General features: G+C 40.1%; 1 protein-coding gene across 12 annotated transcripts in view; it reads right to left on the reverse strand.

The window, feature by feature from the left end:
• Positions 1-20,595, reverse strand: part of LOC106093487 (putative FERM domain-containing protein FRMD8P1) — a 251,624-nt gene that overhangs the window by 97,510 nt on the left and 133,519 nt on the right. For all 12 annotated transcript variants that reach the window (XR_009397261.1, XR_009397258.1, XR_009397255.1 and 9 more), the window contains 4 exons: positions 18,634-18,795; positions 18,395-18,583; positions 18,206-18,335; positions 18,050-18,148 (listed from right to left, as the gene is read on the reverse strand). Coding sequence is in view for 2 of the 12 variants with exons in the window: in XM_059363446.1 (XP_059219429.1) it covers positions 18,050-18,148; positions 18,206-18,335; positions 18,395-18,583; positions 18,634-18,795 (580 nt within the window). In the remaining 10 variants the exon portion in view is untranslated. The remainder of the gene's footprint in view (positions 1-18,049; positions 18,149-18,205; positions 18,336-18,394; positions 18,584-18,633; positions 18,796-20,595) is intronic.

Raw genomic sequence — 20,595 nt, forward strand, 5'->3', positions numbered from 1 at the left:
ACACATCGAAATATTGGTCTAAGACCCCATAAATTTAATATATTCATGATCGCCATGACATTTAAAGTCGATCTAGCCATGCCCCTCCGTCTGTAGAAAGCTCGCTAACTTTCGAAGGGTTAAAGCAAGGCGCTTGAAATTTTGCACAAAAACGGTTAGGTTAGGATTTTTAAATGGGCCATTTTGGTTCATGTTTTGATATTGCTGCCATATAAACCAATCTGGGATGTTGAATTCGTGAGTCTCTAGAGAGCGCAATTTTAATACGATTTAACTGAAATGTTGTATGAAGTTTTTTGTTATGGCTTCCAAGAACTGCGTTAAGGATGGTCAAAACCGGTTCATATCTTGATATAGTTGCCATATAAAGAGATCTCGGATCTTGACTTCTTGAGTCTCTAGAGAGCGCAATTATTATTTAATTTGGCTAAAATTTGGCATGAATTCTTTAGTTTTGACTTCCAACAACTAAGCCAAGTATGGTCGAAATAGACACATTTCCAATATGAAGTCATCTCCCGATTATACTTCTTGCGCCTATAGATTTTTTTTTTTTTTTTTTTTTTTTTTTTTTTTTTTTTATTTATTTTCATTACAACTGAGTTACACTCATCTAGTAATTTTAAGATAGCGTATAGATAAATAATACAAACTAGAGAATTTAGCCTAGTTCGAATTCATTTTGTGGAAATAGTTCAGTAACTACATCCTAGTTCTTGGGATTTAGGGCCTCTTAAGGGACTAGATCCATTGGTATAGTTCTTTGAAGTCTTCTGGTGGCTGGATAGTTTCGAACAATATTATTTAAGTCAGAGTTAACGTGACTATGTAACTTGTTCGCATGTTTCAGGGCGTGAATGGATATTTCCTCTGATATTGACCTCACTCCCAAGTCTCTGTGCAGATCGGAGTTTCGTATGTACCAAGGTGCATTAGCAATGGTACGAAGGATTAAATTTTGGGTTTTTTGAATCTTTTCTACTTCATTCTTGGCAGCGCAACCCCAAAGTTGTATTCCGTAGGTCCATATTGGTTTAATCATTTGATTATACAAAAGAAGTTTGTTTTGAATCGATATTCTATTGTCCACTAGCATCCAGTACAGCTCTGAGAATTTTATTTTTATTTCCTTATTTTTTTTCTTCACGTGCTCTTTCCATTTAATTTTAGTGTCTAGGGTCATTCCCAAATATTTTGCTGTGTTTGCGAATGGTATTACTTTACCATTTAGATATAACGGTAAATAACGAAGTTCTTTGTTTGTGAAAAGTATGTGGATTGACTTGTTTTCATTTAGATTCATCCTCCATTTGTTTATCCAAAGTAAAATGTCCGACAGAGCTGCTTGAAGTTTATTTGTAGCTTCAATTTCACTATTGGCAGTCGTAAGAATTGCAGTGTCATCGGCAAATGTTGCAATTGTTGCATCAGGCGGGTTTGGTATATCTCTGGTGTAAAGAAGGTATAAAACAGGGCCTAGGACACTCCCCTGAGGTACTCCAGCCTTTATTGGTTTCAGTTTTGAATAATTATTTTCTATTTTTACTCGAAAGTGTCTGTTGGTTAAGTATGATTCCAAGATTTCATAAAATTCCGTTGGGAGATCGTTATGAAGTTTGGTTAAGAGCCCTTGGTGCCAAACTTTGTCAAATGCTTGTCCCACGTCTAAAAACACGGCAGAGCAGACGAGTTTATTTTCAATGGCTCTTTCGGCTATATCAACTATTCGGTGAACTTGTTGTATAGTTGAATGATTATTTCGGAATCCAAACTGATGGTCAGGTATGAGAAGCCTACTTGTTAATAAGGGACGCAATCTTTTTAATAGCAACTTTTCAAATATCTTTGACATAACCGGTAGTAGCGATATCGGACGGTATGATGTTATTTCATGATCAGGTTTTCCAGATTTCTTGATTACGATAACTTCTGCAACTTTCCATTCTAATGGAACATGTCGCAGACGAAAACATGCATTTATTATAAATAAAAGCTTTTTAACAGCTATATGTGGAAGCTTTTTAAGTATTTTGGTTGTTATTAAGTCATAACCTGGAGATTTCTTAGCGCTCAGATCTTTGGCGATGAGATTTTCTAGCTCTTTAATTGTAGCTGGTTTAATGACTTGGTTGTCACATTTTTCTAATTTATAAGTTTCTTCATTGTCAGACCTACATTCAAGTGGTTTAAATATGTTGCTAAAATAATTTGCAAACAAATCTACTTTTTCTTCGGCTTTTTTTACCCATGATCCATCTACATTTTTAAGTGGTGGAATGGTTGGGGAAGCTTGATTTAATTGCCGCGTGGCCTTCCATAGATTGTAGTTGGTTTCTTTGGTTGCTGTTAGGTTTCCTAAGTATCTAGACATAGCCTTATTTTTTGACTCCTGTGTGATGCGTTTGAGTTCATTAACAAGCCTGTTCAATGTTCTTTTATTTTCGATTGTTCTTTCTCTTTGCCATTTCTTCCTAGCTTTTCTTTTCTTCGATAAAAGGTCTCTAATTTCCTTCGGATATGTGCCAGTAGTGTTGGTATGACTTGTAGTAGGAGTACTTTCCCATGCAGACGTTTGTATTGCGTTGATGAAGCTTGTCAACTCTTCATCAATTTGATCTTTGGTTCTAAGGGGAATCTTTAGTTCAATTTTCTCAGACAATATATATTTGAAAAATTGCCAGTTAGTACGATTATTCGAGAGAAAACTTGGAGTTTCTTTTTCGATAAAATTATCACTGACGGTCATTATCACTGCAGAATGATCCGATGATGATAATGCAGCTGTGTTCTCAATGTAAATAAAGTTTTTAGGTATATTTTTAGTAACAAAAAAATCAATTAAATCTGGAATACGTTGCTCATTCGATGGCCAATACGTAGGCTCGTTTCCTGAATATATCTCACATTTTAGAGCTCTGCATGCTTTGTGAAGTTGGTGTCCTTTGGGTGTAGTTAATCTAGAACCCCAGAGTTTGTTTTTAGCATTGAAATCTCCTCCTAATATAAAGTGATTTTGAAAACCTTTTAAAACTTCAATGTAGTGTTCGCTTTTAATGTTATGCCTTGGAGGTGAATAGATAGCACATATTTTAAAGGTCTTATTATTTTTTAAGCTCACTGATACACATGCAATTTGAAACATTTCATTCTCTATTTTCTCTTCTTCTTGGTGTTCAATATTATTTTTGATTATTATTGAGGCTCCTCCTCTCGGTCTTTGGGAAGGATGAACTGCATTATAAATCATGTACCCTTTGACACTGACATGTGTATGTCTAGTCAGATGGCTTTCTGAGATTAATAATATATCAATTTTGTGGTCGTTGAGAAAATATTCTATTTCATTAATGCGGCTCACTAAGCCATTACAGTTCCATGTTGTTATTCGCAGAGTAGCCATTATTGTGGGACTATATTTTGCGCGTTTATTATGATAGCGTTTATTTTATCTATTAATTTTTCATTTAATACCGCTTGATCATCCAAACGGCGATTAATTTTTTGCATATTTTTTAGGATTTCGTTTAAGATCAATGAATTATCTGTTGCATTTTGTGCGTTGTTTGGGCTCAAAGCCTCTGCAAAAGTTTTTGGTTGCATGTTTTGCCGGTTCATTCCTTGAAATGGTTGTTGGACACGTGCTTGTTGGAGTCTTTGGAAGGTTTGGTTTTGATATTGAGGTTGTAGCAATTGGTGGTCTCTTGTACGTGTTCCCAGTGGTTCTTCGTTATCCTGAATTTTTCTTGTTCCCTCTTTCATGAGTCTATTTTTATTTCTCATTTTTTGCAGTTCCTTTGCCACTTCGCAACCTCTATAGCTGGCTGGGTGGTTACCTTTACAGTTAATACATTTTGGAACTATTGTTTTAGGCTTTTCACAGTTTTCTGTGTCGTGTTTACCAGCACATTTAACACATCTCGCCTCCTTTTGGCAATATCGTTTAGTATGATTGAATCCCTGGCACCTTTTGCACTGCGGAATTAATCTCGTTTGTGCACGTACCGCTTCTACTTTAACTCTTAAGTTGAGAATGCTAGTAATTTTAAAGATATTTTCCATGTTATCATCTCTGTGGAAAGTGACTCGAAATATAGGCAGTTTTCTGTATGTATAAGAGTTGCTTTCTTCTTTTCTCTCTTTCTTTAAAATGTTAACTGCATCAAGGGGATTGAAGCCTTTGTTTTGAAGATCTTCTATGATGTCTTCTTTAGTGCATGTATGGTGGAGGCCTCTTATAATTACTTTGTTTGGCCTCTCTGTTTTATTTTCATATGTGTACCATTCGAATTTCATTGAATTTAATGTTGCTGATAAGTTTCTGTACCCTGTTGAGTCAGAAGTGTTAATTTTCCACACATTATTGTTCAAAGAAGTAATAGTAACATTTTGGACATTTGCAGATTTTAGAATGTTTTTTATTCCTTCATAGCTAGTTACTCCTACAACATTAATTGGAGGAGGTTTATCAACCCATCCTTGTTTCACTGCGTTTTGTTTATTTATATTGTTGTTTTCACTATTAGTTTTAGGTGGGTTGTATTGTTTATTACCTTGGTCTTGGTTGACTTTGTTAGCAGTTGATCTGTTCTTTTTTGACCTCTGGACGATCCAATTAGTTTCCCTTTCTAGTTCCTCTTCATCTGTTACATATTGATGAGCATTTACATTCACGTTTTGTTCCTCTTCGGAGTTTTGATCATAGTTTACGATGTTTTCATCAACCATGGAAGCGCTATCACTATATCTTTCATGTTGAAAATCGTTATTGGAATGCAATTGTTCTTTAAGGGCAATGTTTTCGTGCTTCAAATGTTGTAGTTCAGCAAGAATGTTATCAATAGAATGCTGCATTTCATGAATTTGCTGCTTTAACATAGTGTTTTCATTCTGAATAATCTGTATTCTATTACCTCTTAAAGGCGTTCCTCCGCCAGGAGGCGGGTTATTAAAGCTCATTTTAAATTTTAAATACAGTGACCGTTAATAACAGGGTGACTATATGTATATTTTCTTTAAAGTCATGAACACCACCACAGTTGTTTGAACTAAGTCTGGCAACACCATTTGACTGTCAGACTGAGAAACAAGATCAGCTGCTGTTGTTTTATTTCTTATCACAAGGGACAGATATAGTTTGTTTTTTAATCGTAATTTTGAGTTTTTTCACTAGTGGTGAATTTCTTTTGCATCCAAGTGTGTTTTTCTTTTGCAAAATGTTTTGCCGTTTCTGTGCACACCCGACAATTCCCGAGAAGAGATAATAATCGATGCACTACCCAGGAGTGTAAGGAATTTTTTGCACTACTTTTAATGGTGATGGTATGTTATGTTTATATTGTATTTTGTATACGAACGGAGCGCTTTGATAACACGACCACAACGTAACAGAATGAGCGCCTATAGATGGGGAAATTTTTATCCGATTGGCTGACATTTTGTACAACAACTTCTCCTATGACCTTCAACGTGCGTGCCAAATATGGTCTGAATCGGTCTATAATCTGATATAGCTCCCATATAAACCGATCTTCTTATATAACTTCCTGTGCTTCTATAGGGTGCAATTCTTATCCGATTTGGCTGACATTTTGCATAACGACTTCTATAATGGTCTAAACATCCTAACCAAGTATAGACGGAAATGGTCCATGACTTGATATGGAGCCAATAGCATGGCAAATTCTATCCATTTTCCTTTGTTTGCCTACAAAGAGATACTGGGCAAAGAACTTGACAGATGCGAGAGATGGAGGGTATATAAGATTCGGCCCTGCCGAACTTAGCACACTTTAACTTGTTTTCGTTAATACAGCTTAAAACACGATTGTTAGATAAAATTTATTCAAAAAACCAGTAAGGAAAGGCAAAAGTCGGGCGTAGCCTACTACACCACCAACTGGTGTACGTAGTACTTTTTATATGTAGAACTTATCTCGAAATATAGTCAGACTTTAATTTGGATACCTATTGAAATATCAAATAGAACCTTGTACGATTTTCCTACGATAGGACAACAAATTTGGATATCCACATCCTTTAAACGCCATATCGGATAACAGATTATATGGGAGTTTCGAAACCTGTGGCAATTTTGATGACACAAACTGGGATGTCAAACATCTCACGCCATATATTGTAGAGATGTGACCAAAATTGTGGCTTTTACTGCGTTAAAAGTCCATAGCGGATAAAATATGTACATTAGAGCTATATCTAAATCAGGATCTATTTTAATGAAATTTTGCGCACGTTTTGGAACGTCAAATAAAACGCCTCATGCAAAATCGGACGAAAATTGTGGTTTCTACAGGCTAAAGTTTATTTCGGATGAAAGATATATCGGCGACTTATGTCTAAGACGTCAAATAAAACACCTCGAACTACATCTTGTTAAGATTGGACTAAAATAGTGGCTTCTGCAGCCTTAATAGACCATGTCGGACAAAAGATATATATGGGAGCTATGTATTATTCTAGACCGATTTATATGAAATTGCACTATTCTTAGAACTTTAAATAAAACAACTCACGCTAAATTTTGTAGAAATCGAGCCGAAATTGTGCCTACTACAGCCTTTAAAGTCAAAATCGGATGAAATTTATCTAAATCTGAACCGATATTTTGCACACATATGAAGATGTCAAATAGAGCTCCCCATGCCAAATTTGGTAAAGATCGGACCAAAATTGTGGCTGCTACACCCTTAAAACTCCATACCGGATAAAAGATATATATAAGGGTACTATTGTATATCCAAATCTAAATCTATTGTAATCATTGTGCGCGTCAGACCAGGATGACACCAGAAGTGAGCGATGGCTTTGCTAAGCTCACAAGCAGACCGAGAAAGCAATCCGGTGCCCAGCAAAGGGGACAGAGGGGTATGTACCGGCAGCGTAATCGGGCGAAAGCGCAGGATGCTGGAAGGGATAGAACTGACATTCCAAGCACTTCCACGAAAGCTGGAGAAGGAATCAGATCTCCCGAAGAGCATAACACTGCTTAAATACTGAAAAAGAAAAAGAGCTCCCGCTTTCAAGTACTCTGGGAAAACCAAGTCAGTCATCCCGCAATGGAGACTCCAGACAGTATCCTGCGGAGGTAGACATAGTCGGAACAGGAACGAAGGAAGCGCGCACGGCCCTTAAGTCTTCATGGAGGACTGTGACTTCCAAAAGGAGGCCACAGCAATCACGGAAGGGAAGATGGTCGCTGAGAATTGTAGGGAGCCGTCCTCTTACGCCAGAGTGGCATGGAAGCACAACAGAGATGAGCTGACTTATGCAGTCATCAATATCGGCTTTGCATCCGGTAGGATTCCACCAGATCATCGGTCCCAAGTGGAAGATCTAGTTAACGATCGGATTTTTGAACATGTGTGGAACTCTGTAGAGGGTCCACTCAACAAATAATGAGCTGCGAGTTTAGAGGGGACATCTCTACGCTGCGTTTGCGTCGGCGGAATGTATTGATAACGTCAAACAGCTCGTCAGTGGTATTCACGTTCCCTGGGAGAGCGCAAAGCTCGACCTGGTGAGAAAGATGGATATCCCCCAGCTCACAAAGGTCTTCATCAAGGGATGGGGCAGTAAATTTGCGACGAAATGCAGGTTGGGATTCTTGGGCAAGCAGAACGAAGGTTTGGTCGCAGAGAAGTGGGAGGTCTTCCACAGGGAGGAGAAGGAGGAAGGAACTCTCTTTGTGGTTGGCATTGATCTAGTCTCCGGGATAAGTTTGGCTAAGACTAAAGGCATGGCACACTACGGGATCAAAGCTGTCTTTTTCAAGATTGGGAAGACTAGGATAGGCAGACATTTTGGTTCTGCGACATCAGGCCGTGCAGTGGCAGGTGACTCAACACCGCCCAACAAATAGGGGGCCGAAAACGAGACAATCGCGGCATTTCTCAATATTGGAAAGTCTAGGATAACCAATAATCCTAATACTAAAAATCAGGCAGTGCAGTGGCGAGAGACTCAACACAGCCTAAAAAACAGGAACCCGACGACGGATCCATCACCGACTTAAAGATTAGGAATACTGGGATAGGTAAATATCATAATATATTGAAACATTAGGCAGCGCAGCGACAGGAGACTCAATGCACCCAACGAACGGCGAGCCGATGATGGTACCATCACCTACTCCCAAGAAGCCCATTTACTTAAGATTTGGAAGGCTAAGATAGGCAAAGATCCTAGTATTGAAACACGAGGCAGAACAGGGAATGGAAACCCAATAAGGCTTAATGAACAGGGACCCGACGATGGAACCATTACCGACTTTATAAAAAGTTGGAAGACTAGACAAGGCAATGTACCTAAAGCGATGACACCAGGCAGTGCAGTGACAGGAAAGTCAATGCAGTCTAAAGAACAGGGAGCAGACGATGAGATCATCACCTACTCCCAAGATGCCCATTTACTGGAGGAGCAATAATTGAGGTAACCCCGATAAACCTCCACCGGAGCGATACTGCTACACACGCCCTGATGGAGAAAATCAGCTAGAGCAAGATTCATATTGCCTTAATTCAGGAGCCATGGAAGACCCGGAACAAAGTCTCTGGACTGAACCATATCAACTACCAATTATTCTATGCTAACACTGGTATCGACCGAGGACCTGCGTTATTTGTCATAAAAATTTTGATTATATATTTTTCCCAGAGTTGTCAACGTCGGATGCAACAGTGGTGAGACAGGGAGACGGTGGAGCATACCTGGCATCACTTTATCTGCCTTTCGACTCTCCGACACCGCCACCCACGTCGGAGCTTAAACGGCTGGTGGGGAAAGCAAAACAGACAGGAAAGGATTAGTACCTCCTTTCCTGTCTGTTTTGCTTTCCCCAGGGTGCGATGCGAACTCTCACCACAATTCGTGGGGCAGTACCAACACTAGTAAGCGTGGCCAAGCTCAGGCACAGTTCTCGAATACTAACGACCTAAAAACAACTAATATTGGTAACACACATGTCAACAAGATTACGACTGCACTGGCGGGATCTTTCGAAGATAGTTGTCCTCTTCGGGAAAGGAAATCAGCCCAAGAAAAAACCTGGATGACCAAGGAGGTTCGCAATATTGGGAAAGAGGTCCGCAGATTTTTAAAAGAGCACGTTGTAAAAACGCTAAAGTTTATTAGGATGTGTATTACACACGCCTCAAGGAATACAATAAGATTACCAGAGCGGCAAAACTTGCCTCCTGGAAGCTTTTCTGCGAACAGGTTGATAGCGTTAATTACGCCTCCAAGATAAAAAAGATTCTCTCAAAAACCCATGTCCAAACTGAAACTGTAGTAGACGACATGGCAGTGAGAGCAGAGACAACGAAGGGACATGTTGCGGCTTTTGATGAAAACCCATTTTCCACAGGATATGAAGGGACTCACGGAGACACCGGAATCTTGGAATAATGACGTTGATCGAAGGAACGAAATTTATGGTGAAGGAATCCTTAAGGAAATTCAACTATTTATGTCACCCGGACCTGATGGAATGTGTCCGGCGTTACTGCAGAAAGAAGCAGATCTGGCGCCTCGTTTGGCCAAAATTTTCACAGCGTGCCTAGGACTTTCATATACCCCGAAAGCCTGGCAGGATGCAAGGGTGGTGTTTATACCCAAGCCCGGCAAGGCAAGTTATACGACACCAAGGGCCTACAGACCCATAAGTCTTACGTCCTTTCTACTCAAAACCATTGAACGTATTGTGGACACCATGATAAAGAGTATGACATTCAGCGAACTGCTCAAATACAAACAGCATGCCTATGTCAAGGGAAGGTCGGTGGAGACTGCCCTGCACGAGGTTGTGCATAAAATAGAAGAATCCTTCGATGCAAAAACGTACACACTGACGGTATGCATTGACATCGAGGGGGCTTTTAACAATTTGCGGAGCGACACACTGATCCAGTACCGGGTGGTCCCGGTCCTTAGAGACTGAATAAACCATATGCTAAGGGGTATCCCATGTATCCCATGGCATAAATATAAGGGAGAAAATGGCACATGGCACGCCACAGGGTGGCATTTTATCGCCACTCCTATGGGTGTTCACCATATACGACCCATTACGGAAGCTGACTGAGGAGGAATTTGAAACCGTCTGCTGTACACGATGAAGACGAAGGTGGGCCAATTTAACGCACCACTTTTCCTCAATAATACGATTTCGATATCTGACAAGGCCAAATACTTAGGTGTGATCTTGGACAGGAAACTGAATTGGAAGTGTCACATTCAGGAGAGTACTGTGAAGGCTCACAGATGTTGGGCATTATGTAGGCGGGCCGTATGCTCGAAATGGGACCTGAATCCGAGGATAGTCCACTGGCTCTACAGGAGCGTGATTAGACCAATACTTACTTTCGCCTCGGTAGTTTGGTGACTGCTGTGGAGGAAAAGTGCAGCATATGGACTATACAACAGGTTCAGAGAACGTGTTGTCTTGGCATAGGCGGAGCGATGAGGACCACGTCCACTAGGGACTGGAGACTGTTCTAGATATCCGACCCATTGACATACAGATTAAGTGTGAGGCAGCCACTGCCGCTATGAGAGTTAAGGCGATGGACTGAGGATTGGAGCAGCTCATACCATCGCGGTATAATCGAGGCGACGATAGGAAACTTGGAAGGAAGGAAAGAGGTTTCCGATCGGGTACCTGAGATGGACCTTGAAGTCGAGTGCGAGGCACTGCCGCCATCGGCACAGTCTTGGATTGACGGAACCCTAGCATTGCCATCTGGAAGATCATGTTAAACGGATGGATCAAAGCTAGAGGACAGAGTGGGCCTGGGGGTTTACAATGAGAACCCAGGGACTGAGACCTGTTTTAGACTGCCTGACCATAATACGGTCCTGCAGGCGGAGATCCGGGCGATCACGGAATGCGTGTAGTGGTGTGGTCCTAACGCGAGGACGTCCATTGTGAACATCTTTATCGACATTGTCATAACAACCAGAACGGTAAGGTAACGAACAGCCTTGCAGTGTAAGAATGAGATTAACGCCTTCTCTGAGGATAGCAAAATCCGCATCGCTTGGATGCCGGGCCATAACGGAGTAAGAGGAAATGAAAAGCCAGACGATTTGGCGGTAAATGCCGAAGGACTGCAATCGATAAACTTGTGGGCGACGAATGCGCATGCAACATTGTGGAACAGCGAAACGGTCGGAAGGACGGCGAAAATCCTATGGGGGTCCAGAACGTGAGAAGACGAGGCTATTACTGAAACGAAGCAAGAAGGAGGTCAATATAGCTACTGGTATCATAACGGGACACATAGGACTACGAGCTCACTTATGTAAAATCGGTGCGGCAAGTGATAGCATGTATAGGGCATGAGGGGAAGCTGATGAGACGTTGAAGCATTTCCTTTTTATTGGCCGGCTTTCGCGTACAACAGACACCGGTACTTAGGTGGAGACACAATATCAGACATGAGCCAACTTGGGGAGTGGTATTGAAAACAATTAAGGATTTTGTAAGTAGCACGGAATTCCTAACTTAAAATTTTCTTTTTAGAGGTTACTTTGTAGTTTTTAGAGCGAACAACAAGCCGATTACTGGCTTAGGTGTATGCCCACAGTGGCATGGGGCGGATTAATATCTGCACCCTCTTTCCAACCTAACCTAACCGTATCTAAAGTGAACCGATTTTCATGAAATTTTGCACGCATATGAAGACGTTAAATGAAGGACCTCATACCAAATTTTGTTAAGATCGGACCAAAATTGTGGCTTCTACAGCCTTAAAAGGCCATATCGGATGAAGGATATGTACGGGAGCTATATCTAAATCTGAACAGATTTCGTTCAAAATCAATAGCGTTAGTCCTTGGGTCAAAAAAGAGACTTGAACAAAATTTCATGACAATCGGACGATACATGTGACCTGTAACTTGATCACAAGTATACATAGACAGACAGACGGACTAGCAGAATCGAATCAGGAAGTGATTCTAAGTCAATCGATATACTTATCAATGGGTCTAGCTCTTCTCCCTCAAAGCGTTGCAAACAAATGCACAAAGTTATAATACCCTGTACCACAGTGGTGGTGTAGGGTATTTTATCATTCAATATTAACTTTATAAAAAATTCTTATTTTAAATTGTTTGCATAGTGGGATACATTTTCGCGTAATTGCCCTTAGGTTATGTTAGGTTAAGTGGCAGTCTGCCATCAGACTCACTTAGACGTTTTCGTCCATTGTGATACCACAGGAACAGAAGAAGGAAGATTCCCTCTGGTTCCTACCGTTGAACCATCCAGATCGCTTTAAAAAGCCCAATAACTTGATAATGTTCACATCCGCTAAATCAGGCAGGTTCTCAAAGAAATGAGAACCGAAAGTCCTTCTGACTGCTAGTGCGGGACACACACACAGAAGGTTTTCTATAGTCTCTTCTTCTTCGATGTCCTCACAGCTCCTACATAAGTCATTGCAGGAAACCTTCAGTCTGTCATCATGTTTTCCGATTAGACAGTGATTTCCTAGTTACGCATGCTAGTCCGCTTTACAATTCCTTGTGGTCCGGAACCCAGAACAGGTGAATTTTGAACTGTTCAGCCATCTCGTTGAGCTATCTGCGACAGGATTTAATGACTGCCTGGCTGACTGAGAAGATATTTATGCCAATCGTCGTAATGACATTATATTTTAGCCATTCCAGCATTTTCTTAATTGCAAGGATCTCCGCTGAATACACACTGCAGTGGTCCGGTAACCTTTTCGATATGACCAGCTCTAGATCGTTAGAGTACATACCAAAGACTACCTGGTCGTTTAGTTTGGAACCATCCGTATAGATGTCTATGTAACTTCTGTTACCAGGGATTTCGTAGTTCCAATCGGTTCTATCAGGAATAGTAGTATAGTACATTTTATCAAACAGCGGCTCAGGTAGGGTGTAATCCACACTGAATGGAACATCGGATATTGTATCAAGGATAACACAATGTCCGTAGCCGCCACATGACCAAGGAGAAAGTTCCCTTAATCAGTGAATCAGATGGCGTAGTCCTCAGTGCGGTTGTGATGCATAAACAAGCTATCATTTGAATCCGGTTAAGTATTGAGCAATAGTTGGACTTTTGAAGCGCACTCGGTAGCCTACATCACTGTTGCACTTAAAGCTTCCTGAAGTATACTGGGAAATTTCCCCTAACCGCAATTGCCACGTCATCAACATACGCGACCACTTTTACACCTTTTTCTTCCAGAGACAATAATATATTGTTAATGGCTATATTCCAAAGTAGAGGAGACAGTACACCTCCAAGATATGTTCCTCTACTGACCCATCTTTTTTGATCCACAGATCCCAAGCCTGTCGTAATGCATCTTATAGTAAGTAAGTTATTCATAAACTTTCTTACGGTATAGTTGATGCCTAGAAACTACAACTCATTCATGGTTGACGTCGGTTTTACATATTGCTTTCAATATGTAACACCTTCAATGTCAAGAAATGCTTCCATTGTTTATTCCTCGACAGCGAGAGAACCCTCTATGTAGCCGACTAGGTCGTGAAGGGCTGTTCCAGTAGATTTGCCTTTACTATATGCTTACTGCTGCCGCGACAGGCTATCTCCAGGGATCTTTGCCCTAAGATATGTTTCTATCAACCTTTCAAGGGTCTTCAGTATGAAGGATGACAGACTAATAGGATAAAAATTTTCGCCTTCGTGTGGTGGGGTTTTTCTGTTTTCGGAATGAAAATGACCTTCGTGTCCCTCCATACCAGAGGTATACATGACATTCTGATACAAACACAGTATATCTCCCAGCAAGGGAACCAGTCTGTCAGACACAACTTGTAATTCAACCGTTGATACATCATCAAGGCCCGGAGACTTAAAGGAGTCGATACTTCTTATCGCCCAATGGATTTTCGTCTCAGACATAATTTCCCTAATAGCTTCAAACGAATGCATATCAGAGACTACCTTTTCTGGCGCCACGTTGTCCGTTGGAGAATTTCCCGGGAAATGTGTATCAACGAGTAGTTCTAATGTTTCCTTACTAGACATTCTCTGACTTCTAAATATACCCAACCGCAACAGGTCCCGAGAACAGAATCTTCCTTAGTCTAGAGGCCTCAGATGTATACTCCACGGAGCTGCAGAATTCTACCCAGGATTTGTTCTGAGCCTTTCTCAGCTCGCGTTTTTATTTTCTTAGCTCAGCATTATAGATGTGGTTTTTGCTATGTTAAAAAGTATTCTGCAGTCCTTCCTAAGACCAGCCAGCTCTGGAGTCCACCATGGCGGTCGCTGTTTGCCCCTTAGCTTGGCGAGTCATTCAGGGCCTTCGTTATCCACTTGACCATTATGTCTACATCCTCCATAGTTTCCACTTCATCTGCTGCGCTAGAGGGGTAGACGTGTTGGTGGAGGAATTGCCCTTATGTGATTGATGAAATTAAATGAAGGTGGTCATACCAATTTGGGACTTGCTTCAATCAATTGCACAGAAACTATTTTTTTTTTGTCTCTGGATGTTGTGCCGACTATTATTTTATTATTTTTAGTACCAACAATGTGTTAATACAACAATAGACTAACGAAAAAAGAACAATCATATGGAAGAAACAATTTTTATTTACACTTGAAATAAACCGCAATTAAGGAAAGACATAAGTCGGTGGCCGAGATTGGGTACTTTTTCAAAGCAAATACTTGAGCATACAAGTTAGGCACTTTATTTTAATTTAGTCCGATTTAGATTTTTCAAAACGATTTATATTTCAATCGATAGGATATCAAATGAAAGATACATATATATGTTTCTGATTTGAACCATTGAGTGGAGCGGACGTATTTTTATTTCGCTCCGCAAGAATTTTCCTTTAACTGTTAATAGGTCATTATTTTTGGAAAAAAAATGTAAGCCACTCAAGGATAGCTAAGATTGTTTTATCCATTAGGCGATTGCAGCGGCAGATGGGAATGGGCTTAGAATGGACTATAAAGACCCAAAAACTGCGGTGGTAGTATCAGGCCATAGCATGTTGTCGCTTGTTGAGAGGCTTAGTGCGAATGATCCTAAGACTTTCATTGTAAGGAAGAGAGACACCCTACATAGGCTTCCCTAAAGACTTCACGTCTTGATCCGGAAACTGCACTGCAGTCAGCTAAAAGGCTGCGGTCACCTGGAGGTCATCTCTTGTCTAAAAGAACTAGAGCGAACAATAATAAGATGGGTCCAAGAACCTTTGCTAATGTCGCTAGGGACAGTTTGGTGACGGCAGTTGTCGAAAATGGAGAAGAACAGGGCTGCATACTTACGAATAATTGAAGTGGGATAGTCAATGGAATGTCATCAGTATACTCCGAGGATCTTGCGGAATTTCCTGGGTCTCCTCCAGTTTGTGACGATGCAGGCTGGTATCGGGGCCGATAGAGACTGATTGCCTTCAGGGATCAACGCTCAATTGAAATGTATCTTTGCGCCCTAAAAAAGATTAGTAAGATCTGGACAGCCGCAGCAATAGATTTAGTCAAGGAGGATGATATTCTTTCTCGACCATTGGGGCATTCTTGGATACCAAGGATTCCCTCAGATCCTGAATCCATATTTGGAAGACTGAGGGAATGTAATCCCAATCTATCAACCAATGATTGGTAGATTGGCTGTCTCGCGGACCTTAACAAGTCTGAGGACGTTGTACCTTATGGATTCAACAAGTTGAAACTGAAAGTCAATGGAAGCGGTGGGCTTAGGGAATCAGAAGACGACTCAGCAGTTTTGGTCGAACACTTGCCTGAGGAACTATCGACCACATCGCCACGATCGAAACAAGAAAGGAAGGCATAGAAACGGGACCCGACAAACCCTGCGTGCGTCGATCAACCGGTTGGACTATGCCCAAGGTGTGCGCCAGCGGAGAAACACGGAACTCAAAAAGTACTTCGACAGCAGCAGCTAGTGAAGCATCTAAAGAGGAATCGTCCACACCGCAAGTGGAAGAATAGGGGTTCCACAGCTTTCTCACCTGCTCCTGAATGCGTAGGTAAGCTCATCATGGCAAGATTTAACGAGTCTTGTAAGAATGCTCCTGGCGGAATCAGAAGACAAAGCAAATGCAACAGTAGAGGAAATTTTGAATCCTGACTATGGTACGGTTTCTGCAGATAAATCTCGACCATTGTTAGGCCGCTTTAGCGGCACTAAAGGTCCTCCTTATGGCACGAGTATTTGATGTTATTTTCTTATCCAGGAACCATGGGTGTATAAGGGAATGGTTCGTGGACTAAGAATTCCGGGATTTAAACTAGTCAAGGACACGGGGAATGGGAGATACAGAGCCTGTATCCTTGCAAAGAGTAGTCTAAATGTTTTTTTTTTTTTTCTTCCGTCGCTAAGTACTGAATATTCGATATAATTCTAATTACTGGTTGGCTTAACTATATACGGCACACGATTCAGATATCCCCCCTTCAAACCTTAAGTCGATGGTTGAAGCCGCTTCTGTAGAGTAGAAGAGCCTCAATGTAGGAATTGATGCTAATGCACATTACCAGATATGGGGAAGTTCGGATATCAACTAAAGGGGTGAGCTGCTTATCGAATATATTATAAGCTGTAATCTGGCTATTTGTAGTATAGGTGATAAACTGACTTTTATTACCAGAAACTAGCAGGAGGTACTACATATTACCCTTGTATCGGAAGATATAAGCGCAAGAATATGCTACTGGGATGTGTTGGATGACCATAGCATTTCTGATCATCGTTACATAAGTTTCAGCTTTGGGAAAATACTGCAGAAGTGGTCCCTCGGCTAAACGGAAGAAAGACGGATCGGGATAAATTTCGGCACAAATTCTGCACGTCTATCCCTTCTAAAGCAGAAACTAAGTGGAAACTGCGATGGATATAGACATAATGGTCAAGCGGATCACGAAGGTCCTGAATGAGTTACTTGTGTCAGCATGTCCTAGTGCCAAGCCAAGAGGCAAACAGCGACCGCCAAGTGAACCCCAGAACTGGTTGGTCTAAGGAAGGACTGCAGATCCATGTTATAAAAACCAGTACCGCAGTGGTGGTTTAGGGTATAACAACAGCAAGACTCATTTTTAAGTACATCGACCCGTTTTCAATTTCTTTCTGATTCGATTTGGTCATATTCATCTATATGCATGAGTAGTCCTGTAATCAAGGTACTTGGTCTCATTTGTTGCCCGATTGTTATTAATTGTGTTTTGTTTTTGCTATAAATTTGGGAAAAAATCGGTTCAGATTTTAATTTAGCTCACATATATATGTATCTATATCTGATATGCGCAACAGTGTCCTACATATATTTCAATCGTTTTGAAAAATCTAAATCTGAATTAATTAAGATAAAGTGCCCAATTTATATGCTCACGTATTTGCTTGGAAAAAGTACGCAGACTCGGCCACCTACTTTAGTCTTTCCTTACTTTTGGTTGATTTCAAGTGTAAATAAAAAAATTTTAATTTTCCACCTCTTCCTCCGATGCTCCACCTATTGGATGATGCGTCAATACACCATTCGACGTCTATATTTTCCATAGTCTATGGTTGATTTCTCCTTAGGTCGGGTAGGGTTTGTCGAATACACTTAAGGGGTCATGACATGAAAAATAACTCCATTCCAATGGATTGTTTGACTATGGTTGGATGGGCAATAATGGCAACAAAACATCTTGTTCCTTTAGTCGTTTGATATGGTTTGTTGCATTCTTTCTCTTAGCAACTATTATATATTTCAAGCTTTCAGTCGCCACTTTTCTTTCTATTCTGGTAACCTATCATTTCACCTATATTTTCCGTTTTCGTTTCTACCCAGTCCGTTTGCTGTTTTTACTTTCCTATCAAATCGCACGCATAAAAAGGCCGAAGGCCGAAGATAGATTGCGTGAAAGTGTTTTGGATAATGCCCCAAACAACATCAATGAATTATCATTATACGAATTATGAATTTACGCTTTTAACATGAGAATTTAAAAACCTATTTCACTTTAAAAATCGTTTAACATCTTTGTAATAATAATATCTTAACATACCTGAAGAAATATACATGTGATACACAACGGGTCATCTGTAGCACTCGGTTTTGCATAATCCCAAGATAGATCTTCGTATCGCAAACCTATCAATAAAGTCTACACAAAATATGTGTTAATCATATATTGCATAATTAAAAACGACATGCTCTATACCGATTCCATTGTATCTATGACAAAGACTCCTCTCTCATTAACTGCTATCAATACGTCACTGTCCTTGTGAGTGATAAAACTTATTATACCTCGTACCGGTTGTTCTATTTGGCCATGAAAAAAAGCTGACCTGAATTGTAATTAGGTAAGGAAATTTATAAATATAACGTAATTGAAATTTGTACATACCCATAAAATGGAAGAGCCCAGCAGAATTCCAAATATTTTCGCATTAATTTTCTTGATGTTGCAGTTTGCGGTACTCGTTTGTATTGCTCTAAAAGTCTTACTTCCGCCGAGTTTTTCCGACTGATGGGAAGCCACGACAGACTTGAGTTTTTAGCAACATGCTGCGGTAAAAATCTCAATTGATTTTCCCTAATAAAATATTAACAACAGATTATATTTCTTGATAGTTTTAAAGTTACCTGAAAAATCCATTTGTATGAGAATGGGAATTGAAAGGCCCCAGCTCAATACGGGCCTGAATTCCTCCTAACATAAGTGCATGAACTGATTCCATTACATATCGTCCAGATATCACATTGTATTTAGCCTCCTCATACAGCAATTCCAAAATCCTGTGATCTCTGTAAACAAACAAAAAATTATAATTTGTTATTTGCAGGCGATTATTTAATTCGTCGCATAATAATGGGGTCCTTATTTGTTGTATTTATTTATTGACCTGAACTCAACGGCTCCTCTTCGCCATAATTATCCATAGATTCTTCAAATTTTAAAAAAGGGCGTTTTTTAAGAGCTATTGGAAAGTTTTTTAATAAAAAGACACATAGAATACGGAAAAAACATGAAATCTTTATTTGAATCGATAGTAGGGTCTACATAATTTAATGTTTGAAAATTATATCATGCTAATTTTGACCGTCACTGCGCCTCAAATGGTCCATCACCTTAATCCAATTTTAGCATACTCTTTCCAACATTTCGGCCGGTATCTCACGAATAAATGCTTCAATGTTGTCTTCCAATGCGTCAATTGAAGCGGTCTTGTCTGTATAGGCATGAGCTTTAACATAGCCCTACAAAAAGTAGTCTAAAAGCGGTTAATCGCACGATACCGGCCAATTGACCGGTCCCGAACTTGAATTAAATCGTTCATCGAACTCGCCTTTCAATAAGTCCATTGTTACGCGTGCTGTATGGCATGTGGCAAGGTCTTGAATTTTGGGTAAAAAAGTTGGATATCATCTCACGATAGCACTAATCATTCACAGTTACTTTACGATTCTCATAATTTTAAAAAGAGTACGGTCCAATGATGCCACCAGCCCATAAACCGCACCAAATTGTGACTTTTTCTGGATGCATTGGTAGCTCTTACAATGCTTCTGGTTGATCTTCACTCCAAAATCGAAAATTCTGCTTATTTACGTATCCATTGAGCCAAAAATTTACTCTGCCGCGCGCGATGAACTTTTTTTAACAGAGTACGGATTGTGATCATTAAATTCAATAATTTGCAAGCGTTGTTCGTTTCTAAGGCAAATTATAGACGGTTAAATTATAGACTAAACTGAAGAAGTCGGATAGTGAAACAAAACACGAAAAACACCTTTTATAATGTTAAGCCTAGTACTCACTTCGATTGTGCGGAAAATGTTGTTAAACATCAATTAAATTTTGGGATATCTCACAATGTTTCAAACAGTGTTGCTAATTTGTTAACTTGTAATTAAACTTTTTTATTTGGCGTTCAAAGCGTTCTTTTGGTAGTAAACAGTTGTGTGTTGAACATCATTGTTATCATACGACTGTCATCCAAACTAGAAACAAATTGGCATTTTTAAACTCCAATTCGTATTTAAGAAAATTTAAAAGATAAAAAAAATGGATTTAGAAACGGAAGCTGCTGTTTGTTTGGCAGCACAACCTGAAATTAACAATACAAAGAGGAGTATCAAGCGGGGCTGGACAACGTTCTTGACGACACGGTGGCAGTTGGGTTGAACAGCCGGGAGAATGTAGTTCTTGGAAAACGACCGCCACCTATTGCACCTAAAGATATATAAACCGATCTCCCGATTATAGTTCTTGAGCTTCTAGAAGGCGCAATCCTATATGGCTGAAATTTTTTACGTAGGAGCCAAATATGGTCGGAATCGGTCCATTAGCTCATATAGCTACCATATAAACCGATATCCCGATTTTACTTCTTAAGCCTCTAGAGGGCGCAATTATTATCCAATTGGGCTCAAATTTTGCATAGTGACTTCTAATATTGTCTTCAACAAAACCAAGTAGGGCCCGAATTGGTTTATAACCTGATATAGCTCCAATAGCATAGCAATTAATATCAATTGTCCTATGCTCGCTTATAAAGAAATACCAGGCAAAGAACTTGACAAATGGGGCAAGAGCCAATGGGG

This window comes from Stomoxys calcitrans, chromosome 2, assembly GCF_963082655.1.
Source record: "Stomoxys calcitrans chromosome 2, idStoCalc2.1, whole genome shotgun sequence".
Taxonomy (NCBI): Eukaryota; Metazoa; Arthropoda; class Insecta; order Diptera; family Muscidae; genus Stomoxys; species Stomoxys calcitrans.